Below are 27,769 nucleotides of genomic sequence, written 5' to 3' on the forward strand. Positions count from 1 at the left end.
AGTCTTCATTACAATATAATACCATAATACCAGTCACAAATAGTATCTGAAACTATTCGATAAGAGAGAGATTGTTTCAAAAACATACATAAGCATTAAATACATACATAAGCATTAAATATTAATAAGCATAAGTATTAAGCTTATATTCATGTAACTAAATGATACGGAATAAGCACCTTTTACTTTTACTGCATCTCCTTCTTTACTGTACCACAGACAAGATCTGTACCTGTTTTTTATGTTTATTATACCTTTGTTCCCTTGCCTATGATTCTTCATTCCATATGAAGATGTTAGTCCTTCTCTAAAAGTTTAAGACTGGCAGCCTCTAACATACTTAATACATTTGGGAGTAGCATCATCCTGTCTTTATTTTTGTAGCTGCTCAAATTTCTATTTCTTTCATGACACCACTGAAACTCTCCTTCTCTGTGACATTCATAAAAGCAGCAATTGTTCTGTTCATGCTACAGCCTGTTAGCCAAAAATACTATTGCAAGATTTACTTGTAAAGTTGCATTTATTTGTTTGTAAGGATATTTGCCTGACATCCTACACATATATTATAAGCTGTTTAGGTTTATATCTTTTCTGTTTTCCTGAATTTGTATTGTGCCTAACACAGAGGGATAGCAACCATTAGCCAACTCCAGAACTCCTAAGCAAAAATAAATACCCAATATATAAACTAAAAAAAAAAAAATTTACAGCCTGCAGTAAACATAAAAACAGGAACTACCAAAAACAGTCATAAATAATGGAGGATAAATGCATAAAATAAATATATAATAAAAATAAGTGATATATATATATATAAAATAAAAATAAATAATAAATAAATTAAATGCATTAAATTGTAATATTCTAGGCTTAATTCAACTAACAGATGCAAGACATCAAAGCCCATAGTTCATATTTTTATATATTTTCCTGTATGCAATATAGTATTTTAACCAGCAGTTGTTGATCTGAGTTGAACTTGAGCATAAAGTAAGAAATGTATAAAAGCAGAGAAAACACTGAGATTAATAATAATCTTTCTGAGTGCTTAACCTAAGCTATAGACAGTATGCCACTGAAATCCATAAAAGTATGTCATTCTTATCCAGAGAACATTAACTACATAAAACTAGCTTAGATATTTCATGCAAATGTGCATGGACTGATAGCTCTGCGTAAGAAAACCTTAAAATTCAGTTGTAGGTCAAAAGCCTTGCTCTGAAAGAAGATAAAAAGTGCCTACGTATTAAAGACCTATCTCTTACACAAATTGGAACATTTGAAGTGACATTAATATGTCAGAGGGCACCTGTACTTTATGCTAATCTGAGCCACAATTCTATCATAATTTTTCTGATATCCACAGGCCCATCACCCATCATGTTTCATTGCTTTTGGCTTAATCCTCACTTTTGTTCCACAATGTAATAGATGCTGCATGGGTAGCAGATTCCTCTACTGAACAAAAGCAGATACAGGTTTAAAAGAGAAGTCATGAGAAATGGCACAAAAATTCTTTGAGGCCAGCAGTGAATATATACCAAGCCAATCATCACTATTCAAATACATATACAGTAAACAGACAGAGGCTAAAAATATTTAAAAATTGCTAACAGGAAGTAGGCTTGTAAGAATGGAAAGTAATGCACCTTGTAGAACAAATGGTTTGAAAGAACAGGCATTTGCTTTACTGCATATCTCTTTCATATCTCTGCATATCTATCAAAATATCTCTTCTTTGAGCTTATTTATTTAAGCTTGTTTCAGACTGACAAGACTAAACCAATACTAACACAAACAGCGCAATGAGATCAGATTCATTATGGCTTCACCTACATTTATTATTTCTGGAAGTATCAATGTAGAGATCTACTTTCTACACAGTTAGTGTATTTAACTGAGAATGTACTACAAAATCACCTCCTCAAAGAAAAGGTCTACCCCTGAGCTGAAGGATAAAAATTTCAAGGAGTGAAAAACACTACACAATTACTTAACTTTATCTGAGGTTAACTTCATAAGACTGAACCTCATGAAATACATACTTTATCATAGTCTACAAATTCAACAGGATTTTTTACTTAATTAGTGCTACTTGTCGGTGTTTTCTTGAAAGTTCCTATTTTTAAAAAGCATCAAAAAACCTATCAGTTTGGATTTATGATCTTCTAGGAAACCTTACAGACTGATCTACAGCAGTAAATGCTACTCAGAAAGTGGTAGTGTTCTCTTCTTACTCAAGTTCAGACCTGATTTAAGGTCCTTTGTTCTGTTGCTGCAAATTTATTCATACCCCAAGGCTCATGCAGTCCCTTAGGCAACTTCTTGTAAAAGCATCACGTTTAGCACTCCTTAAAAAGAATACCAAGCACAGGCAGCTATGGAGATGGAAAACAGAAAAGCATTTATTTTTTTCACTTGATATGATCGTACCTGCATAGATACTGTAATTTCCTGAAGAGCAGCATCAGCCTCATCCTGCTTAGTTTTGAGTAGAATGCTTTGTTCTCCGGCTTTTCTGTTCAGTTCATCTACAAGGGCTTTAGCTTCATTCAGCTTTGAAACACCTGCCTATAAAAGTTTATAAAAAAGCAATGCTTAGCAAGGAATTTTAAGTGGATTTAAATGAATTTTGGTTAGAAATAATACATACAGACTAAGAGTGATGTAAACTAACATAGTTCATTTTTAATTTCTTTATAAAAAGATGTGTTTAGTTCTCACCTGTAAACTTTGAGTCACAAATAACCCATTCTCTCTCATGTTCTCAAAAAACACGATTTACTTTTTAATTATGTCAATAAAAAATTCAACAGATTTTAGGTTCATTTGTCATGTTCAACTTTTCATAAAATTTATGTTCCACATCATCTCACTATTGTTTACATTTTCTTAGTATTAATTAACTAATTAATTAATTAATTATAGATTATTAATTAATTAATTAATAATCTAAATTTAGATTAATTAATCTAAAAGGAGAGTTGACAATCCTAGATGTGTCAGTTTAAGGTCTTTTACTACATCCAAAAGTTGAAAATGAAATCCTCAAAACAACAAAGTTTTAAAGGATCAGCAACTTGAACCCAATTCTTTTTTTTATTAAATTCAATAACATTTCGGCTGACTTACATTAACTTCACACAATTTTATTTCCTATAATAGCAAATCTACAGTAATTAAACAAATTGAAACAAACTATATTATTCTATTTCTACATAGTTGTATGTTCTCTAAAGAACTTAGATGAACATAAAACAAAGCCTCAACCAATTATGTTTATTTTCTTTATTCACACTTTCTAAATTATGTACTTAAAGAAAACAGAATTATTTCAACACATCTGAAAAAATATTAAAGATAAAATAAATATTTTATGTAGCATAGACATGTAGATGATTACTTTTCTCTACCCAATGAATTCAACTAGTAAATAAAGTAAATATGTGTTTGTTACAAACAAATCAGTGCTACTTCCTTAAAACAAAAATTAAGAAAAAAACTTCCTATCTTTCTATAAATATAAAAACAATTTGTATCACTACAAACTTAAATTCTTTGTTAATATGCTTACTATGCAATTAGTAAGCTATGGGAAAAAAATATTAGCAGACAGAATAAAAAGAATATAGAATTCAAGGCAAGAAGTTGCAAGTGTGATTTCAGAATAGTACCAGGGATTACTAGGAAAAGGAGCTGAAAGTGAAGGGGAAAGGAAAAAGCCAGAAATATTACGTCCTAAAGCATGGGAGGGAATATTATGAGGGAAAAAGAAAAGGGAAAAACAAGCAAACAAAGAAGAAAGTATTAATGAAAAGATAGAAAATAATTTTTAAAAAATAAGCAAGTTACACATAAAGAACAGTATTAAAGTGACATCTTTGGGTGAACTATATTTGGTCTAGGGTTGCATAAAAGTTTTGATGGGTGGAAAAGTTTGAAATCAATTCCAAAACATTAAATGAGGGAAAAACACAAAAAAAGGAATTTTGGCCAAAGCTACAGAAGTAACCACAACATTACAGAGTTTACAGCTTATTAAACTAGGAGGATGCAAGAATCACACAAATTAAGTTGTTGCAGAGATATAAAGAAAGGGATGGAGTAGGTAGCTACAGGGAAGGAAAAGTATACAAGCAGAGACATAAATTGATCAAAAGATGGATGTGTTGTTTGCAACACAATTCCATAAAATTGTGAATAAATTTAAAGTGCTTGTAAGTCCATTTTACTTTTACAAGAAAACATACCCATTCTGATACATGCTTGAGATAAAATATTAATGAAAACAAGTAACAATTCTAAACCCTAGAACTTCTGAACAGAGATTTCCATTAAGATTCATTCTATTCCTCTTTTAGAGTCACAGCATGAGTATAGGCAAACAGGAGTCACCCCACACAACTGTGTTAGTAGCTACAGCTCATAATACACAAGGTATTTCCAAACGGTATATTGAAAGACTGCATGTTAAAAATGTTTTAAATACATACCTGCAAGTGATTCTGCCTTTTTATTAGCTCTCTTCTTTTACTGTTATTGATTGAACTGTATATGTGAAGGAATGTCATATATCTGCTAGGTGTTGCTCCATACATTTTACATGATTCATGGATTGCCAGAAATGACTTAAAAAAATCTGAATCACCTGTACAAGAGAAAGTGTCATACAGATAATATAATCATTCTTACCTCATATTACAGTAAGGATGAGTAACAGAAGGGTTTGAGATATGAATTAACAACATTCCAAATATGATAGAGAGTCTTTCCATGAAAGCAGTTTGCAGCAGCCAGAATAAGCTTCCAGATGAAAAAGATACAGAACAATTCTTAACCTAAGCACTATCATAGTCAAAGGAAAACAGCCTCTCTAATGGGAAGAGTCAGTACTACACATATCCCTTTAGGGCTCAAATCTTAGATTTGTAACAATGTCTCCTCCAGAGGAAAAAGACTGGGCTTTTTCCACGTGATCTGATCTTCAGAAGTAAAAAAAATTAATTCCAGAAAATATACTGGCACCACAGCTTGGACAGTACCATAGGCTACAGTGAGCACTGAAATCTATACAAATAAAAGTAATATCTGCCATAAAAGAAATGAAAGGTTGCTTTTGAATGAATTATGAAGAAATTACTGACTCTCAGACGAAGAAAGAAAAACAGTAGTTAGTTGGGTAGTCAGAAGGTTGATAAAGTAGCTCCTCAACTCACCAGAAAACTGGAAAGAATTAAAATGGTATCACATGTGATCTGCCTTATAAATTCAAATTCTAAGCATAAAGGTGGGTGAAAACCAAAAAATCAAAAATCCCACTCTTGATGAATAAGGAGCTTATTATCACACTGTCTGAATGGAGACTACATGGCGACTACTGCCCAAAGATACTAGTTTAAATCCTTATCTGAAGTTCTAATTATTTGCTATACTCCACTTGGTGTGGAGTACAGGTGAGATTTCTTCTACTTCATCTTCTGTCACTGTGCATAAAGGCAGTTCCCTGATTTATTCATCTCAAGCCTATAAAAATGCAACTTCCAATCATACATAGTGACAAATTAAAAACTTACCTCCTCACAAAAGTTGCTGTTTGATGGTAAAGTCTAATGTTTCTCACCTTTTGATAAATGATTCTGAACGTTCTACTATATTCATGAATTCATACACAAAATCTGTTTCCTTCTCTCTTCCTATATATTTTTCCCTTCTTATGCTCTGCAAAGGTATCTACAACACCATGACTTTTCTTCTAACTCGTTTCCATTTATTGTCAGCAACCAGATTCTCAATGACATTCCTATTCCTTCAACATGTTTAAAATCTGAACACTTCTCTCTAAATTCCAATCCTAAAATAGTATTTCACCAACTTTTTAATCCTTCAATATTCTACCTTATCTCCGTTTATAATTAATAACATATATGTCTGAAATGGGTTTGGTAAATTGCTTTTGTCTTTTATGAGTGACCGCAGTAATATGGTTCTAAACATTGCACCCTCCCTTATAAGAATATATTTTTGTCCTCTGTTTTTTTTTTTTTTTTTCCTGTGCATTAGTAACTTCTTCCCATCATCAAGGGGAACACTTATCCTATCTGAATTGTTCTCTGAGGAACCACTTAATTCTCCATTCTATCACCAGTAACATGATGCTAACATCATCATTAACTTTTCCTTCCCTAGTTTTGCCACCAAAGTGTAACCTTTGGTACTGTTTCTGAAATTCACTATGCACAAACCTGTGCATTTCTCCACTATTCCCAAGGCTCACAAGAAAGCCATTAAAATAAACAGAACAGTAGAGTTTAAAATGTGACTTGTTTAGCCCAGAATCACAAAGATTGAGAGGATGGTATCTTTTCAGCTCTATAAACTTCTTCACTGCTAAGTATTCTGAAAGGAAAAGAATTATTAAAATATAATGAACGTTTGGAAGCATGTCTATGCTAATGAAAAAATGAAAACATATAGACCACAAAGTATAAAGGCTTTCAAAATGCCTCAAAATTTGAGGCTTTGAAATACCATCCACACAGAAGGAAGATGCAAAACATAGCAAGTTATAGTTTAATCAGTTTACAAAATTCAGTATACAGAGTGGTTTCTTGTGACAGAGGAGACTACATTTGGTGACTCAGAATGCACTTTCCAAGTTAATATTCCTATGTGAAAAATGCCTCTCATGTGGACAATACTGAAGTTTACGAATATGCTGGCAAAATCCTACTCAAAGTACCTATGCTATTGTCTATGCCCAACAAAGACCTGAGTAAGTGATTAATAAAAAGTTGTAACAAATAGCTGATCCACCAAAATATTACCTGAATGTTTTTTCTTAAGTTCCTTATGTGCTTTTCCAGTCTTCTCTTGTTCATCTGAATCATACAAAAGCATTTCAGGTATCTAAGAAAATCAAAATGATTTTTTGTATGATGTTACATAAAATTAAAATTTGAATTAAAATTAAAAAAAAATCAATTTAGTTGTTAACCTAAAAAGACTGAAAATTAGAAATGTATTCAGAATAAGGGATTTATAGAATATTTAGAGCCTTCTATAGATCAATTCTACAATTGCCTGCAATACATGACTTCCTGTTATGTCTGGCAGAAGAGCTTTGTTGGCTGTAAGAAAGAACAATTAATTCTCAGAGGACACCTACAACAGCACAAATTTCAAAGATGTAAAAAGCTACACAACAGAAATTAGAGAGTAGCTTAAATACAACTGTTGTGGTTTAAAGGTGTCCAGAATTAAACAATTATTAAGAATTAAACAATGCCTTAGTCTAAGTCTTTAAAGACTTTACACTTTTAAATCTTTACCTTTTTCATACTGTTTTCAGACCAGGTTTCCATCCACAAAACATGACATTTCTTGTACAGTGCTGGGTTACTTTCACAATTTATTGTAAAATTTAAATTGGTAGAATCCATGATCAGTACAACATGCAGATTCTGTTGGATCCCTAAGGAAATGCAACATATATAGTAACTAACAATCTGACTACATGACAGATTTACTTCCAATACAACTGTCCTTCAAATACTTACCAGAAAACAATTTCTGAAAAAAAGGCACTATTACACTACAACACAGCAAGGCAGGAATGTTTACAAATGGAATTTAAATAACTTAATATAGCATTATATATTCTCAGTATGGATATTACAGTGTATTTTTTAATTTAGAAGAGCTGACAGTATTTAAATGGATACCACCAGTTTACATTCCAATCAGTACAAAAACAATTAGAACTAGTTCCAAGGCCCTTGACTATGACTGACAATTTCTGTATTCTTTCAGTCACATTAATTTATTTATTTGTAAACTACTTTATCTTCTTGTTGGTCCAAGAAGAAATACAAATAATTAAAAAACCTATCTATGAACTTACTTGTAAGTACTTAAAATCCAAAGAGAGTTGTAGGTAAAATTGACAAATAGAAGAAAACTCTGTTATGATATACATAACCTAATCAAACCAGAAAACAATGGAGACAAAAGCTTTCTTCCTTCTAATTATTTTCAACGGCAGAATTTACAATACCTTTGTAGAACATTCATGGAAAAAAAAAAATCAGATAGAGGAATGAATTTTAAGCTAAAAGTTCTGTATCCTCACATATCACACTGTAATCATTATTCCTGCCTGGTTTGTAATAATTATTTGGCTGTTCAAAATATACACAAAAAAGACTTAGTAATTATTTTTCCATTATATCGCTTTTGTAACCTTGTAATAAATTATAATTCTGTTCTCTTACTGTATGTGAAATAGTTGAAAATTGGTCCTGTAAATCCGTCTTGTGAAGCTTGATCCTTTAGAGGAGATAGCAATGGTTCTAATTCTTCTGTTTTATACAATCCAGGAACTTCTCCTATATGAAGAATGAATTTAAAACGTCAGATCAAACACACTAGAATTATTCAAATTCATTTGAACAGCTTGCATACAAAATTTGAGTATGGCAGTATTTACCACCATATTTTCATGATTTTCATCACATGAATTCCATCCTTCTTTTCATATCATGAAAATGACCAATTAAATGATAGTAATTCCATTTAACTTAAACAGCCTACTTTGCTAATATTAATGAAATATACTTCTACAACTCATTCGAGCTTACCCAAAGACAGTGATTCAATACTACATATAAATCAAATTAAGTGTTCCTCTGATCAAGGAACAAAGCTAGATAACAAAGTAAAGTCGCTCTTGTTGTTTATTATTATTTATCACATTGTTACTTTTAGAAAAGGGGGCTTTGCTGATGTTAGTCTAAGTAAATTACTCTGTACAATCTAGCAAAACATTAGGACACCTCTCAATTTTGAATTTGATTAGAAAAAGGGGAATTATAGAGCTGAATACATTATTATTTTGTTATTATATTATTCAAAAAAATGCTTTGAAATAAGTTGCTTAATTTGCAATGTTGAGTCAAAAGCACTCATATTGCAGGGTAGGCTAAAGGATAGCAAAGCAAACTTCAAATCATTTCCTCACTCTAGCCAAGCCTGACCTGAAAGCTAATCAGCTATCTGGTATGGAAATAAAGGTGGAAAACATCATCTAATTCTGCCTTATTGAACCAACTCTGTGTTAAAAGCAGAACGAAATCTTTTTGGATTCATCTCACCTGAAGACAGTAAACTGTTGATCATCTCAAGGAATGTGGAATGAACAAACTGATAGTCTTCGAGGAGCAAAACCACTTGCTGTGCTTCGATGCCAGCAAGCTCCATCACCTACAAGCAGAGAAGGTATTTTAATCTCAGTATACAGAGTACATCTTGTTAATAACAGAATGGCTATAAATCACAGTTTTGTTTTGCTTTGTGTTTTTTCCACAGCGTCTAAACTGTGATACATTTACAAAAGATTACTAAAAGATTACTATGTTGTTCAGTTATATGGGATCAAATATAAAGAACAGTCTACCCTAGACGTACAACTTGGTAATATGAAAACAATTAAAACAGACTTTTTTGTAGGGTATATTTATGCCCTAGATGTGACTCATTTCTAGAGTTGCATCACTTTTTGTGGGGGCTTATCTGTAAAGTTTTCTTTAGCAGTTCTGAGCTCCTGTTTCAAGGTTTGCATTTGTTTTTAAACAGTGTGCATCCTTTCATCAATCATTAAAATAACACTTGATTCAGCTACTCTCTTATGAACAAGCAGACCCTAGCAGAGACAGAGTATGAAAACACACTCTCCTATGAAGACAGGCTGAGGGAATTGGGGTTCTTCAGCCTGGAGAAGAGAAGGCTCTGGGGAAACCTTACAGCAGCCTTCCAGTACCTAAAGGGGGCCTACAGGAAAGCTGGGGAGGGACGCTTTGTCAGGGAGTGGAGTGATAGGACAAAGAGTGATGGTTTTAAACTAAAAGAAGGTAGTTTTAGATTAGATATAAGGAGGAAATGTTTTACTATGAAGGTGGTGAGGCACTGGAAAAAAGTTGACCAGGGAAGCTGTGGATGCCCCGTCCCTGGAAGTGTTCAAGGCCAGGCTGAATGGAGCTTTGAGCAACCTGGTCTGGTGGGAGGTGTCCCTGCCGATGGCAGGGGGTTGGAATTAGGTGTTCTTTAAGGTCCCTTCCAACCCAAACCATTCTGTGATTCTATGATACATGAAAAAATAAAAATAAAAATCCAACATTTGCATAAGCCTAGAATTATTATGTTCACAACACTCAGAAAAACCGCTGTAGTATTCAAAACAGTAGAGTCTCAGGAAAGTGCTATGAAGAACAGCATGCATTCTAAACACTAAGAGCTTCTAAAAATCTCTTCCATTTAGACCATTGACATTATGCTTTTCCTACAATCTCTCTCTCACACAACACTCCTGTGTCCCTCAAAATTCCCATATTCTTTTCTAAATACACACTTACAAACCTTCAACTTGTAAGACATTGAGTGACTTACGTATTTAAGATCACTTTTGAACTGCTTCAGCTCATAGCCTCTGGAAATTTTGGGAGTAATTAGAACAGCTCCATGCATATGACTAACTAAAGAGGTAACTGTTCGACGACCTACACCACTCCGTCCTGCCAAAAGAAGTGATCCTCCAGGAAAACTTAGCACTCTGTCCACTCTAGACATATAATTGAGGACTTCTTGGAACAGTAAAACCTCTATCTCTTTTTTGTCTCGCCCATAATGAATAACACCCTATTGAGAACATTAAAAAAAAAAGAAAGAAATGAATTAATTGATAATAAATTAACCAGTAAGATATGAAAGCATCCAATATTTAAAAGTTTAAAGAAGAAGGCCTAAGAGGCCACACTAGTATTTATTACAAATAAATTATTTATATGATAGAATTTATATACCTTGTTTGCCCTTTTCCAGCAATGAATAGATACCATTACCTTAGCAACGGTATCATGCAACACCCCCTGCAATGGTATCTCCTAGTATTCTTTCATGTATTGGAACAGAAATCTACCACTGAATTCATTAGAATTAAATAATGGGTCAGAACAAAGTCTGATCTGTGTCTCTGACTACAGATGAATATTAGCAAAACACAGAACGGTGCTTTAGGCAGCTAATTGCTGTGTAATTGCAGATTATGAATTTTTCTACTCAAATACATTTAATAATGGATCCTAAGATTAAATTCAGGCCTCATTATACTCAGCAAAACTTTATCTTCAACGTATTTGTGGAATTGGATTTAAAAAAAAAAACATACACACACACACACAAAAAAACCCTTTGATTACTGTGGCTACTGAACTTTATCATTTCCTGTATAGTCTATTGGTCACAAGTTGGCAATTAAGGAGAGGGAGCAGCTTCCCATCTAGAAGACCAGTCCATCAAACACTACTAATATGGGGCAGATGACCTCAAGGGTCTTATGAAAAATCAATCAACCTAGCAGAGGTAACATGTTTGCATTTCCTCATAAGTTTTATTTTTTATACTTTACTGTTTAAAAACATGTGAAATATCCAAACAATGTATTTGTATCTCTTCAAATAGAAATTATGTTTGCAAATCACAAATTCATAAAGAAAACTTTTAATAAAACACTTTAGTACTCAAACAAACTTAAGTGTACATCAGTGTTTCTCAAAATGTTGTCTATCAGACTGCTGTAAATCCTAACAGACAGCAAATGTGACTGACAGCCATTTCTTAAAACAACCTTGCTATAAGATACTACTGCTACCTCCCAGAGAGCATCACAGACTTTCCCTCACTTGACCAAATGTCAGAAATAATTCCTTAACCAAGTCTCCACCCAAGCAGAATCCACCCTAAATCTTATGTCACTTCCTGAAAAAAAAAAAAACAAACATCTTGGAATCACTGCTATGAATCATTGCTGTGTACATTCTTTAATTTTGTCTCACTTTTTTAATAGTATCTTTCAGGTCTGTTGAGTTTAGTCTGCCAAGTGGTCTCCCATGTGGTGGTAGTGCTTGTCCTGGAGTAGTGAATGCCTCTTGACAAGCTCCCCAAGTTACATAGAAGATATCTGTGAAAACAAAATGAAACACGCTTAAAACATCAGATCCTCAACTGATGCACTATCTAACTTGATTAAGCTAATTTTATTAGGCAATTTCTAATTTAATATTTCAAGCTCATGTAATATACCTCAAATGCTTTACCTGCCATATTGTCCAGAACGTCTGAGCCCCAGTCACTTTGAAACACTTTCATCAAAATATTATCAAATACATGCAGATCTTTCATGCCTACAAGCTTGTCACGGAACAAACGGCATGCTTCATAAGCAACGATTTCCAATACATAGTCTGCAGTTTGTGTAGATGGTCCTACAAAATTTAGATAATGAGAGATATGATTTTATATTTTTTTAAATAATTTTACATTTCTCAAACTCCCATTTCAAAATATGAGATTGAAAATGAGTAAGTGAAATTACATACCAGCAGGAGAGCATCAGTAAGGAAGAAATAAGAGAAAGAATGAACACGTTATAAAGTGGTTTTTAATAAAATTTTTGTGTGTCATTACAAGATAAAATGAAAAATATTTTATTAAAGAAAGTTCTCCAGTTTAGTGCCACCATTCTCATGAAAACAAACAATGTGTTGCACACAAAGTAAAAGATAAAATTCCAGGTAATTAAAAAAAAAAAAAAAGATAGAGAGACTTTTAAAGGGAAACTGAAAGACTGATAATACACATTAAAATAAAAATAAATCCCCCAAACTGTTTGTATTATAAAATGCCACCAGAGAATACAAAGATCTTCACAGAAGAAGGAAGGTGAGATGTGGTACAGTAAATTACATGCCGTATTGTTCATCACTGAAAAAGCATCAGCATTTGTCACCTTCAGATACAACAATGTAGTTTTTAACAGGCTGAGATTGCCCATTTCTTCCTACCGGTGTAGCTTTTCTGACTTCATCCAAGCTCCATTTATACCATTTGATGATCAAATAAAATAAACAGAACACAAGTATAACATTCTTAGCTCTTTTATATTCTTTAAGCAAGCCCTTTATGTAAATCTTTACTTTAATTAAGGTAAGAGCTAAACTACAGTAAGGAGGAACTGCTCATAACCTAGTAATAATGGTTATTTCAAAGGAAAGACAAAGACGAGACTAATAAGAAGCTCAGGCTGGCTATTTGGAAAAGCACACAAAATTGAATACCTTTCAAAATTTGATGCTTTCCAATTAGAAAAAAAAAAAAAAAAAAAAGAACTTTGAGACTGGACTGTAATTATCAAGCATTCCCAAATTGTGAGAATATTTAGGCTTTTATATTGATATTTGTAAGTTTTCATATAAATGATACAGTTTTAAATATGTTTAAGGGTGTTTTTATTCACTTATTAAGTAGGTCATAGATGGCGTGTAGCAGCTGTAGTTCCGGTGACATCACTAGTTCTACACAACCAGCTATAAAAAGAAAAGCATGGGAGGCAAGCCTATGGGAATTCAGAAGACAAGACGTATTCTCAGAAAAAAAATAAATAAATAACTGGGGAATAGGAGGGACACTACAAGATCCTTCAGAAGAAAATGCAAACCCATGCTGCTTACTTCCCTTAATCTACATATAGATGCCACATGTATTTTAATACATCATACTTAAAAAATAAAAATAAAAATCTGTACTACATGTTACAGAATGAATTGTTAGACATTTTTCCTCTCTACTGAATAACAGAGTTTACAGTTTAGAAAAAGTACCACAGGTTTACATGTTGCAAATGAAGTTAACAGTAAGACTAACATCAGTAATATTTTAGGCTATTTTAGAACTGCTGTATCAATGAAAATCAAGTAAATGCCTTACCATCTGTTAAATTGTATCTGAATAAACCAAGTACCCACTGAGTAAGAATACATGGTGTAAAAAGGTAATGACTGTGATCATCAACCGTGAATTTTGCTCGTACCTAAAAAAAAAAGGAAGTCATTAAAAAAAAAGTGATATTTTAAAATTTAAAGCACTTGGAAATGTACTTTTCAGTTTTTTTAAAATACCAGGGAAATTAGCCTATTATAGCTACATATTCAGATATCTTATTATTATATTAATATTCATGAATAACAACAATAGAAATTATGTCTTACAGAAATACTGTCTCTTCACCCAGAAAGGGTATTTAAGTTTACAACTGTATCTTTAATGCAAAGAATAACTGCGATCATCACTTATTTGGTGCCAGTATGATGAAATTTAGATTTAGATTTCTTAGAATTCATCAATAATATTATATGAAAATCATGTCAACTGGTGCATGCCAGCCAGTGACTATATCTACATTCCAGTCATAAAGATAGGCTTGGTTTCATGGTTCTTTCTAGATAGGGGCATGCATACATTCTTGGAACATACAGTGAGCAATTACATTCCTCCCCTATCTTCCCCAGTTAGGCTATGCACGTGATTAAGAAAAAGAAGTACTTAAATGTTTTCCTAGGCAGAAGATCCTAAAAATTTAACTGGGAGGATAAAATAAACTTGTGTGCCTAAAAAACAGATTATACAGCCAAAGACAGATGACAAATACACACTTGATGTGTGTAAGGGACTCCACCTTCATATCTCCTATTAGCATTCTTAAAGCTTGTAATGAGCTTGGCTGTTAAAGAACATTATCTCTTGATCCAGTGAGTAGGAAAATAGTATTATCCACATTTTATAAATCAGGAACTGAAAGTGTAGATACTTACTGAAGTCATACAAAGCAAGAGCTCTTACCACTTACTCAGTTTGCCTCTAGTACCTACAAATTTCTTCCAAAAAGTAGCTCTAAGATTGGTATCTCATGAAAAAAACATAAATTTAGATTTTAATACTTATCAACCTTTTTATTCTCTTGTTATAAACCTGATTATTAAAAAATATATTTCTGATTTCTCCATCTCTATGAAAAACAAATTTAAATTTCCATACCTGTTCATATACTTGAACCATAGATCCTGCTAGCTGATGTACTTTTGGTAAAGAACCCCAAACAGGATGATTCTTTAGGTTTTTCTGTAGTACAGGTTCCAAATAGGCACTATAAATAGTTTGCAGTTGGTCTCTCTCTGGATAGCTACATGGAGATAAAAAAAAAAATAAAATAAAAAATTGCTATGGACTATCATTTTTATTTTCTTTATTAAAAAGATTCAAAATTATACCCACTGTTATGGATATATTTCAATAAATAAGATCTCCATCCAGCAGCTAAGTAACATTATTGCTACCCTTAGACTTTTATAAACACACCTATAAATGTGTTCAGACAAAAAAAAAAAAAATCGATTTCTGTAATTCTGTAGCCAAAAAGCACTTTGATAGATGTAGAAAGCACTTTGAAAGAGGCAGAAAGCAGTTTAGTAAAGTAAAATCATCTGATAGGAAACATATTTTAATCATTTCACTACCAACAGGTAGCTACAGATTGCTCCTTAAGTGGTTTCTAATGCAGAGATACCAAACAACACCAAATCATAGAATCACAGAATGGTTTGGGTTGGAAGGGGCCTTAAAGATCATCTAATTGCAACCCCCCTGCCATGGACAGGGACCCCATACAACCTGGCCTTCAACACTTCTCTGTGCAATCTGTTCCAGATTGCACAGAGGGTGCCTCACCACCCTCTGACTAATGAGTATCTTCCTTATATCTAGTCTAAATCTTTTTTAGTCTAGGCCCTCTTTAAATATCAGAAGGCTGCTATAAGGTATCCCTGGAGCTTTCTCTTCTCTAAGCTAAATAATCCCAACTCTCAGCCTGTCTTTGGAGGTATTCTAGACCTCTGATCATCTCGGTGGCTCTCCTCTGGACCTGCTTTAACAGGTCCATGTCTTTCTTATATTGAGGACCCCAGAGCTCAATGCAGTGCTCCAAGCAGAGTCTCGCAATAGCAGAGTAGGTGGAGAGAGTCACTTTCTTCAAACTATGAAGAACCCAAAATGTTAGAAAAGATAAAAGACTAGAACAGCCACATCCTCATAAAGAGTAAATTCAGCAAGGCCCCGTGAACAGAGGTTGTATCTAAGTTCTGAAAGTCAAACCTACTTTCTCATACTTACTCAACTGCACAAAGGCGAACTATAGAAGTAAATCTGGAGGTAAGTTTATTTCTTCCTAATGTCCCTCCAGCAGTCATGGAACCCACAATCTGGATGTTTTCTAAACCAACCCATTCCAGATTTTCATCGTAGAATCCTTGATATGTCAGAACCTTTCATAATTACATAAGCATTTTATTAAAAGAAAGTCAACAGCATAACTTACAAAAAATATTTAGTGACAAGTATACCATTGTTATTACATTATTACATTCTTAACTGTCAGTGGTATGTTCAGTACTGTCATCTTTTTCGATAATAGAGTCTGAAATGTAAATTCTTTACCAATTATAAAATCCTGTAGAGAAAAATGAGTCACGTGCTGTGAGGTCAAGGGAAAAGTCAGTATTGGCTAAAATTGTCCATAATTACTTGGTAACTCTCCACAGAGAAAAGCATCGAACATAAGGTACAAATACAGGTTTTCTGTCTTTAGTAGGAGATTAGAAAGTTTATTGGTGGTAAGAAGGCATTAAGTTAAACCTTACTCCAGCCAGATCTTCAGTATTGGAAGGTTTTATGTCTAAAAGTATACTAGAAAGAAACATATCCAGAAAGGAAATGGATGACACACATGGGTTATTCCATACTAGGCATTCAAAGAAATGTGGAGGAAAAGAAAGGGAATGTGATAAGCAGGAAAAGATATAAAAATCCAGATAAAATTGTTTTTAAATGTTTCATTTGAACTTCCACTTTATCCTGACCAAAGTATTATGTCACATAAAAAACTTACATTGTTGAGCATTGTTTACGTTATAACTCGCTGAGGTAAGCACTGTATTGTTTACGCATAAGCCCAACATAAATGGTATTCTATTTCCTGCTGATATATACTTATTCTATCCGTGTACAAATAAAAATAATGTCAATACAGATGCAGGATGCTAACTCTGAAAATAATCAATGTAGCTACCTACACTAAACTATTTACAGTATACTTAAATCTCTTAATAAATAACAAAGACCAAAGGGTTTACCTGCTGCAGAAAAGCCACGAGAGTTATAGTTCCCCATTTATCAGGTTTGGGTAGATTGATATCCTTTAAATACAAGACAAGCCTTTCACAGTCCTTTGGTCTGAATACTCGTCCAGTGTTTGTACTGATTACAATGCAAGTTTGACTGAGTTTTTGTACAAGATGTTGAGAGGTAGTTTGTGCACTGCAGTGAATGGTAGCAATCTGAGTGGATCGGAGTTGAGAAAATGCGTAACGAAGCAGCATCCTAAAATAACAAATATGTACATACATGTAAGCATAAATAATACATAAATGCATTAAAATACTGGGTAACCAAATATAGTTTACAGCTTTTGAATTAAAATGAATATACCACATACTATATTAATATTAGAGGTGCTGCATGAGGTTTGCTGAATTAAATATTCTTGCCTTTTAAATGGTATAATTTTCCATTCAAGAAAACTAAATTAAAGCAGAATATACAGCTACACAAAATAAATATCTAGTCTAAATACCTTGTATATATTGATCCAACCCATCTAAATAAGAAACCTAAAATAGGCAACAGAATGAGTTCAATTCAGTTGCCTACACACAGGCACCTAGATGAGACCAGGTTATCTCATGTGCTTTTCAGTTGTTGCCCCATGATGTTACAGGTGTTTTAAAAGGTCCTGTTTCACATTTAGAAGTCTCATGCAGATGTCTTAGCTACACAGTGGCAGCTTGAGCTTTCCCTGAATTTATCTATTTGCCACGATAGAAGATTTCATTTCATTGATAAATGATAAATAAATGATATTCTGTAACTAAAAAATAGAAAAAAAATACAACATATCAACAAAACCATTAATACAGCATATAAACATGATAAACCATTAATAACTAAGTAATAAAAATAATTAATGAATAACTAAAATTTAAATAATTAAAGCCATTAATACAACATATACAGCATGATAAACCCATTAATACAACATATTACAAACTTTTTTAAACAGGTAGTGGTATATTTTGCTTAAAATAGCAATTTTTTTTACCCCTTTCCACATCCTTCAGGACCGACAAGAAGAAATGGTTCCTTATTGTTCAAGTCTAGCCAGGGTCTAAAGTAATCTAACCCCCTCTGCATGTCAGGGGTTTGGATGACAGGAAGTGTTTGAAGATTACTGAAATTATCAGCTGTTAAATTTTCATTTTTCTTCAGCTGATATAGCATTAGTTGTCCAGTGTTGGTGTCATAATATGTGTCCAGGGGCTTCCTTGGATTTGGAGGAGATTCTTGTGCCCAAGTGAATATCTTTAAATAAAATAAAATTAAGTAAAATAAGGTTTCTGTTAATTCCATATTCCGAATGACAAGAGCAACAATTTGAAATTCATATAAAGAATGTATGAATAATAACTGTATAAAAACAAGCATTTCATTAATCCATTTTATAATTTTAAGGCTGTTTTTGAAACTGAATTCAATCATATTATGCATGCTTTATGATGAAGACCTTAATGAAACAGTAATATATTCTCTTCCACATATTTCTTTTTTTGGAAATATAAAGAGAATCATCAACTCATTGAAATCTAAAGATATAAAATAAAGTGTATTTAGCAAACCTTTATATAAACTTTTTATTATTATTACCACAGAATCACAGAATTGTCTAGGTTGGAAGAGACCTCAAGATCGTCGAGTCCAACCTCTGACCTAACACTAACAAGTCCTCCACTAAACCATATTGCTAAGTTCAACATCTAAACGTCCTTTAAAGACCTCCAGGGATGGTGACTCCACCACTTCCCTGGGCAGCCCATTCCAATGCCTAACAACCCTCTCAGTAAATAAGTTCTTCCTTATATCCAACCTAAAACACCCCTGGCGCAACTGGAGCACACATCTGGCTCATATTCAGCCGACTATCCACCATCACTCCCAGGTCCTTCTCTGCCTGGCAACTTTCCAACCACTCATCTCCCAGCCTGTAGCTCTGCTTGGGGTTATTGCTCTCCAGGTGCAGGACCTGGCACTTGGCCTTGTTGAACTTCATACAGTTGGCCTCAGCCCATCAGTCCAGCCTATCCAGATGCTCCTGCAGAGCCTTCCTACCCTTGAGCAGATCGACACACGCACCTAAACTGGTGTCATCTGCACCTAACTTGGTGTCATCTGCTTATTAGGCAACATTCATAACAATAAGATAACAAACAAGATAATTCATTCCCATGCAGGAACAGCTAATTCCAGAAGCTGAGTCCATCCTTGACCATCTGCCCTGCATGTAAGTTACAAGCTCTCTTTTGGAAATAAGTATTTTGTTCTTTCCAACACAAAATCCAAGTGTGGTTGTGGATATAACTCTCTCTGGAGACAGCCTTATGTCAGCACTATACAAAACTATGTATGCCACATAGTTTTCCAGCACCTGTGCCCTCAAGTGTGCAAAGACAGAACCATACCCCAGTGCATATAATCTCAAAGTAATGCTTGTAAGAGCACATCCCTGGTAAGGTGCAAAGCCCCCGTGTTATTATTTCACATATCATGAGCACACACACACACACAAAACACAAAATATATGTGTTAGAGATACAGTAAACACAATGTGGACCCTAGACAGTTCTTGCACAAGACAGTATGGACAGAGACTGTTCTGTATGACTTGGTGCTGCACCAAAGGATTGCTGTCTCGGCTTGGTGAACTTAGCAGGGACACACAAAACATTTATTTACTTCTGAGCTACTTCCCTATAAACAACACAGACTGCAAAGAAATTATAGCATAGATATTCTATTGTTACAAATTTTCATTGTCAGCAGACAGAAAATCACTATTGCTTTTAACTGTACTGAGAATTTTTTGATAAACTTGCTGAAAAAGATTACCTCTTTTGCAAATTCTTGCCGTGACCTCATGTTGAGATTGCCACCAAGACCCCGTAACAAGTTAATGATAAACTGTCCACGATCAGTACACCCACGAAGATGAGAAAGTCCATTCATCACAGTTCCAACCAAACTTGTTTCTACCACAAAGTCATTCTGTAAATAGCAAGTTGTAGTAGATTTAAGCATACTCCTATTAATAAATGTGATGTTTTACTGTCAAACTACCCCTCATTGCCCAATGACTCTTCCAGAAATGATCCCAACCCTGCTCTTCTAGAGAATTCACCTGATGTGAAATTACTTTTAAACACTGATTTGTAAATTTTAATTCCATATTTAATTTCATATTTAATTATGTATTGATGTAATATACTAATCAGAATTTTCCTATGGATTTTGAGACTCTATAAGAAACCAATATAACTGTATACCAGAAATCTCTCTCATGAATACATTCTTTATGGATTTTGTTATTTAGCACCACAGGATTTGCAGCCTCAAGATCAATATAATGTTTTTGTTGGTATCCAGCTGAAGATACCTTTAAAGTAGAAAAACATCCATTGGTGAAAGAACCTAGAGGGAAAGTAGCATTTAAAAAACAACAGGACCATCTATGTTGCCTAAGATGACATAATGCAGGTGTCCCAAATACCAGATTACTGGCTACAACAGTGGGGATTTCTCCTTAATAATATCGTGTGCACCATAAAACATTTGATCAATACAAATACAACTCCTTATTATGAAGGGGAGGCAGTGAAGGATCTAGACTCTTCAGAAAAAAATATAGCACATATAGAACAATTATCCTGGTGCATGTCCTCGCATCACAGAATCCAGATAATGTACAAGGTTTTGGACGAAATCAAATTAAATACACCCTTAATGAAAATCCTTGTTTACACTGTAATTGCAAATTACCTTCTGCCTATTAAAACCTCTTCCAGTCAAAGTTTTGAGTAGAATTTTAGAGAGCTGATGTTATATACTTAAATGCAGGACAGGTTATTGGGAGCTGTGAAGATACAGGATTCTGAACAATCAGACTACTTTTTTAGATATCCCTCTATCAACCTTTTTAGGTGTCTAACTTTATATTGTCCCCTAATCCATAGCTATGCAATGTTTCAAATTTCAGGTTTTGTTGTTGTTGTTGTTGTGACAGACAAGTTTAGAAAAAAATTCTTTAAGATTTTTCTTTTTTTTAGTTTAGACATTCATATCTTTCATGTATTTGAAAACATACAAATAAAAGTCCGATGCAGAAATTTGAAGACAGATATTTAAGTTTCACAGGAATAGATGAATTTAACCAGTTACAGTTGTATTAAACGTTTCAAAAATTTAAATACGACAATCAGGTGTTAGAAACTCACAGAGACTAGAATGGTTACAGTACTAATCTTATTAAGAAAACAGCCAGCAAAAAAGCACTGTTGTGTTTGTTTTTTTTTAACTTTAAATTTAAGAATATGAATGATCTTGTCAGCATTAAACTTCATAGATGTATCACCTTAACAGAAGCTGAAAAATGATCAAGCATTCAGTTACCAACCTGCTTCACAACCCAGTTTAAAGCCTTTTCAAAATAGTCTCCAATCCAGTTTTCAAGATTGTATCTGTATTCTTCATGCTGACTTCTTAGCCAAGACTTTATGAGAGAATTAAGATCTATATCTTCATCACTAAATCCAAGCAAAAAAAGAAGATTCAAACAAACACAGTATTTCCACATCTTCACATAGACAAGTTCAAATGTAACAACAAAATTCCAGGAAAAGTTCAGGAAAGGAAAACTTCCAACCAATATTTTGGGTTTCCAAGGGTCACACACAGTGTTTCTCATTCGACAAGTATGATTTATTAGCCAAAATGTTTTAACAGCACAGCTTAGAAGGGGCATGCAACCTAAAACAAATTCTCCCAGTGATTTGCTTTTAAGTGCACAGGAGTAATTCAATTATTCCATACTGTTTAGACTACCTTTCTATAAAATTTAAGAATATTTGTTTACTTTAAGAGTATGCAATACTCTGTGACTTACCTTAGAAAGATCATTCCCATTCGAGATATTGTAGCAGGAGAAGCACAGCTAAGATCATGAGTCTCAAATATAAAGTTGACATTTGAGCCAAACTGAATTCTTTCCCCACTAGGCATAGTCAACAATTTGTTGTCATCCAAAACAGAATTCAAGGATTCAATCCATTCAGGATCAATATCACCATCACAAATTATCCATGAAGTAGTATCTATTTCCAGACACAAAAATAAAATATCAAACCCAAGTAAAATTCTTAGGGAATACTGTCCTGGCTATTCTAACATTATTTCTTACTCTTCCTTCATTATAACTTTAAGCTCTTTAAAGATATTCCTCACATTACCTTCTAATGTCTAATTTTGCTTTCTTGTCATAAAAGCTAGAAAGTGCACACCAGTGTCTGTTCTCCAGTAAACTGTCACCAAAAGTTTTACTTAACTTACAACATCCACAAATTATTAATAACATATTGTAAAAATTTAACTGAAAATAAACAAACAATTTCAGTAAATTAAGCACAATGATCCATATACTCCCTCATAAACATACCTCGGGGTTCTCGTACCACTTGTCGAGCACTATTTGTGAGCACACCATCAGACCACTCCCTTGTATCCACATCAATATGGCCTAGCAACTGATGACGAGGCATAGCTTTTGGATTCATAGTATACTGTTTCACTACTTTGCCGATTTTACCAAGTGCTGTCTTTAACATCCGCCAAAGTGTTGATTTACCTGCACCACTTGGACCTACAATAACTACACCCATTCTTTGACGTAGTTGTTCATATAATTCCAAAGCCTTCTTGATCTAGATAATAAAAGAAATAAAGGTTATGTAAAGTAGTATAGCTAAACCAATCCCATACTTTTTTCATGTTTTTCCAATATATTTTGCAGTCACTTTCTTTCTATAATCTTGAAATAATAGGTATTCATGGGCGTAGTTCAAATTCTGATACCTAAAAGCAGCAAGAAACTTACTTTGAACATTAGAAGCATTTCACTGAATTACTAATATGAAAATATCAGCACTCTTTGGATACTAATTTTTCCTGAAAAAAAAAAAAACTTTCACAAAACTTTAGCTAGCTTGAAATAAATAGATAAATAAATATAGCTGAGATAAAGAAATGATTGATAAAAAAAACGTTCACATATTTAATTCTTTCACTGTCCAAAACATTCATAGGAATTTCTACATGGCTTGAACAAAACTGTGTATCACATGTTCACATCTTTAAGTTTTCTTGCACTGTTTTTCATTCAGTTACACAACAAATCTCATTCTTCAGCCATACAGATCTGATTTATACAGATAAAAACAATTTAACTTTCAGTTATTCTTTTTGCTTTTTTAAAATAAAAGATTTCATTCAAAAGTAGAAAGAAATGAAACAAATGTAATACTCATTAGTCCTAATTCTGAATAACTAGTTTTGTTTTGCTGTTGTGGTTGATGTTTACCTGAGTGCTTATAATTTCCAGGTGTGCTTCTTCAAAGACTTGTTTCAAAGTTGTAGTTAACTTGACATACTCCACATCTTTGAAGTCAATGCCAGGGAAGACATCTTTAACCAGTGCATCAAATCGTGCACAGTCTGCAAACGTAAGCTTTGACATGGTATTAAGCCGCAAAGCTTGAACCACCATGTGACTTTCATTAACTGGAAATAAAAAGAAGTAAGTCAGATTAATTTAAACAGCTTTTTGTTTGTTTGTTTGCTTTCAACATATCAGTGTCTGAACCCGTACAGCTAACACACTGAAGGCAAAATCACAGTGGAGACTACAATCCAGTCTTTGTAACACTCTACATGAAAGTTAAATGAGTGAGTGCCACACTGTAAGCATCATAAGTATCATATGCTGACAAGTGCATTCTGTGCAGACAGGAGATGGTTATGATACTGCCTAGATATTACGTAATAGCATAATAATTAAAGCAGCACTAAAAACAGCAGTGCACAATAGCCTACTTGTTAAAGGATTCATGTAAGAAATGAAGGACCTGGATTTTAGATCTTCCTCTGCCAGAGGCAGTTTGAAGTCACATCTCTCAAGTGCATCCTAATTATCTACAAATACTCCAGAACTGAACACTCTCCACAACTCCTCTCAAATCTGAAGTACCATGGACATGTAAATGTTTTGGGACTAGAAGAACAGCCACAAGAAAGCTTTATTCTGCCAGAAAAATAACAATTTTCATAACAGGAAAGGCACAGGGCTCTCACCTCTGTTTTTTGCTTTTCTAATGAAATTACTTCCTCGTGTAAAATGTCTCTTTGTAGAGAGTGGGATTAGAAAATACAGATGAAAGTCACCCTTTGTTTCTGCCCTCCTGAAAGCATGATTGCCCTAAAGAAAGAATGCACTCTAACCTAAACTCAACCCAAGGGACAGAAAGTGTCTGTTCCCTAATATCCCTTTCCTCTGTGTCTTTCCCCAAAATGTTCTGGAAATAGGCAAATTTTCTTAAGTTCTTAATGTCAAGATTTTTTTATTTATCACAGTATTTAGAAAATTTGCCTATAGAAATATTTGCAATTAAAATGTTGTCCAGGATGAAGAAGCTTGAACTTCCAAATCCTGGAAGAATATACTAGTTCTCAGACTCCAGAACATTTTGGGGAAAGACAGCAAAGCAAGCAGTACAAAATTTAAGCAATGCTTAAGGGCATGGCCAAGATTCTGATATGTTAAATGATTCTGGCTGAACAACACAAGTAAACATAAAGAAAAAGGAAATTCCATTTGACAGAAATACTTTAAGTTTCTGAAGCAAAGACATGAAATTAAACAAAAAAAATCTGGGTCTATATCATAAACAAAATCTATCCAATTTGCCTCTCATGGAGATTATTGAAAATTATAACTTAAACTAAACAAATTTCAGGAAATTTCACATTTCTAAACATGAAGCTAAGAAAAAAGTTATAGAAAGGAACATTGATAAAAATGTATCCTAAAACACATCATTGGTAATCCTTTAGCAGATCCAAGCTGAAGTCAATTACAAATTGTTTACCACGCACTGTCAAACTAGTTGTCATGGCAAGATTTGTAAATCAAAGCTGTCTAAAAACTACTAGTATAGGCTGGACAAACACCCTCAGTAAATTTGCAGATTACACCAAGTTAGGTGCGTGTGTTGATCTGCTCGAAGGTAGGAAGGCTCTGCAGGAGCATCTGGATAGGCTGGACTGATGGGCTGAGGCCAACTGTATGAAGTTCAACAAGGCCAAGTGCCGGGTCCTGCACCTGGAGCGCAATAACCCCAAGCAGAGCTACAGGCTGGGAGATGAGTGGTTGGAAAGTTGCCTGGCGGAGAAGGACCTGGGAGTGATGGTTGATAGTCGGCTGAATATGAGCCAGCAGTGTGCTCAGGTGGCCAAGAAGGCCAACAGCATCCTGGCTTGCATAAGAAGCAGTGTGGCCAGCAGGGCTAGATTGTTCCCCTGTACTCAGCTCTGGTGAAGCTACACCTCGAGTACTGTATTCAGTTTTGGGCCCCTCGCTACAAGAAGGACATCGAGGTGCTTGAGCGAGTCCAGAGAAGGGCAACAAAGCTGGTGAGAGGTCTGGAGAACAAGTCTTATGAGGAGTGGCCAAGGAAGTTGGGGTTGTTCAGCCTGGAGGAAGCTCAGGGGCGACTTTATCGCTCTCTACAGGTACCTTAAAGGAGGCTGTAGCAAGGTGGGGGTTGGTCTGTTCTCCCACTTGCCTGGTGACAGGACAAGGGGGAATAGGCTACAGTTACACCAGGGGAGGTTTGATATTAGGAAGAACTTCTTTACTGAAAATGTTGTTAGGCATTGGAATGGGCTGCCCGGGGAAGTGGTTGAGTCACCATCCCTGGAGGTCTTTAAAAGACGTTCAGATGTAGCGCTTAGTGATATGGTTTAGTGGAGGACTATGGTTTAGTGTTAGGTCAGAGGTTGGACTAGGTGATCTTGGAGGTCTCTTCCAACCTAGATGATTCTGTGATTCTGTAAAATGCTCATCCACCTTACATTCTTAATTACCACACATTTAACACCCAAACAACAATAAATAACAAAAAATCTAAAAAATATACAATGTTACAGTCTAATCCAATACTTTCTGCTATTTCTATCTGTCCTTGTATCTACTACTGTCTACCAATCTGCACCCAAGTAATATGATCCTTATTTTTTGCCATGTGACAATTACAGCTAACCTCAAATAAAATCAGAATGGTCCAATGACTGATGAATAACGACAGCATCAGAGGATCAACACTCCTGACCTAAGCAAAGTGAAAACAATAGTTTCTGAGAATTGTTTAGAATCATCCCAGAAAAAAAAATTATCTAACTATATCCTTCTCAAATAAAAGCTCAATCTAGAATATGACATCAGTCTTTTGTAATCTCCTGACAAAGAAAGACTTTCATAGGTGTTTTTTTCCTTGCTAAATACCTTCTAGATCCAAGCCATGACTTCTCAAAACTTCAGTGATCAAGTAAGATATAGAGAGTGGTATCTGTACAACATCCTAAATAATTGTAAGTTTGACATTGTCAATCTTACTTTCTTGCTTTACTTCACTTTTCTTCAGCTGACGAAGAAGACTGCCACAGCCTCTCAGAACAGTCTTCAGTGCTCGTAAACCCCAATCATAGTGCTGCTGTGGTGTCAGAAGCTCCCTAAATTTAAAAACATAAATGTTGTAACAATCATTAGGCAACAGCACTGGAATATTTTCTTTTATGGCCAATTACTATGCTCACAACATGGTTTTGGGCAAAAGAAAAATAAATGAATATCTGTTGCACTATCTGTAATGCATTTCAGAGATATACATGTAAGTAATGTTACCCTAAAATCTTCAGAGAGAGCATATCTAGCAGCTAATGTATTATTATCTCTAGCAGCATTAACTAAAACCTCCAGTAGTTTATAAATTTCTTCTCTCTAATGTGCATACTTATAACCAAATAGTCACTTGCATTTCAACTACTTCAATAATCAAAATACACAACACTTCATCATGCAGTCATGTGATTATATTCATATTTCATGAGGGCAATAGGGAATCAGTACTTTATCACCTTGAGATTTTTATGCATTGAGATTTTAATGCTATTTAAAAGTCCATTTAAAATGCTATTTTCGTACCTTAATTCCCAATATATTGCAATATTTTTATTCTAAAAGTCTTTTAAAGTAGTAGCTACAGAGCTTTGCACGGAACACCACTCAGATTTAAGGGCTGTATTGAAAGTAAAAGTTCATATGATTCCAAACCTGCACTTTTATGGCTAGCTTTGTTTCTGACACATAGCTTTCCACAATTTCTAAGTCATAAAATATTACAGAAAATTAAAATAAATTATGTGTAGATTGTATCCCTACAGTCATGATTTGGCATATACTAGACAGAGAAGAAACAGCATTTCAGGAAAATAGCCATAACAACTGATGCAAAAATAAAAGCAGTATGGAACAGAACTACAAACATGCTAAGAAAAAAAATAAATAAAACATGCTTACCTTGCTAGATTAAAAATAGCCACTAATTTTCTACCAAGTGTTTTAGCATCCTTAAAGCCCTCTGAATATAAAATCACTTCTGCTATGAGTTCGTTGTCTGGATGAGTCATAGCTACTGGCCTAAAAAGTTGTTTGAGGTTATCAGGCAGTTTTTGTCTTCCTCCATAACCTTTTCCAGCAGGATTCATAGTGATAAAAATTCCAGAATTATGATCCATTTCAACCTGGCATTAGACATGCAAATGTAGTAGTATA

At 34.1% G+C, this 27,769-nt stretch overlaps 1 protein-coding gene across 1 annotated transcript in view; it reads right to left on the bottom strand.

Annotated features, from left to right (window-relative positions):
• The window catches only part of DYNC2H1 (dynein cytoplasmic 2 heavy chain 1), a 167,120-nt gene that overhangs the window by 109,456 nt on the left and 29,895 nt on the right, over window positions 1-27,769 (bottom strand). Inside the window, exons 35-55 of the mRNA XM_032194780.1 lie at window positions 27,515-27,738; window positions 26,552-26,667; window positions 23,462-23,661; window positions 22,541-22,805; window positions 21,992-22,199; window positions 21,503-21,632; window positions 19,942-20,097; window positions 18,101-18,360; window positions 17,076-17,322; window positions 16,057-16,208; window positions 14,926-15,070; window positions 13,819-13,921; window positions 12,150-12,317; window positions 11,889-12,013; window positions 10,444-10,692; window positions 9,153-9,261; window positions 8,274-8,387; window positions 7,332-7,474; window positions 6,828-6,909; window positions 4,497-4,651; window positions 2,437-2,574 (exon numbers count right to left, since the gene is read on the bottom strand). Coding sequence (XP_032050671.1) covers window positions 2,437-2,574; window positions 4,497-4,651; window positions 6,828-6,909; window positions 7,332-7,474; window positions 8,274-8,387; window positions 9,153-9,261; window positions 10,444-10,692; window positions 11,889-12,013; window positions 12,150-12,317; window positions 13,819-13,921; window positions 14,926-15,070; window positions 16,057-16,208; window positions 17,076-17,322; window positions 18,101-18,360; window positions 19,942-20,097; window positions 21,503-21,632; window positions 21,992-22,199; window positions 22,541-22,805; window positions 23,462-23,661; window positions 26,552-26,667; window positions 27,515-27,738 — 3,489 coding nt within the window. The remainder of the gene's footprint in view (window positions 1-2,436; window positions 2,575-4,496; window positions 4,652-6,827; window positions 6,910-7,331; window positions 7,475-8,273; window positions 8,388-9,152; window positions 9,262-10,443; window positions 10,693-11,888; window positions 12,014-12,149; window positions 12,318-13,818; window positions 13,922-14,925; window positions 15,071-16,056; window positions 16,209-17,075; window positions 17,323-18,100; window positions 18,361-19,941; window positions 20,098-21,502; window positions 21,633-21,991; window positions 22,200-22,540; window positions 22,806-23,461; window positions 23,662-26,551; window positions 26,668-27,514; window positions 27,739-27,769) is intronic.

The sequence above is a fragment of the Aythya fuligula genome, chromosome 1, assembly GCF_009819795.1.
Source record: "Aythya fuligula isolate bAytFul2 chromosome 1, bAytFul2.pri, whole genome shotgun sequence".
In the NCBI taxonomy this organism is placed as follows: Eukaryota; Metazoa; Chordata; class Aves; order Anseriformes; family Anatidae; genus Aythya; species Aythya fuligula.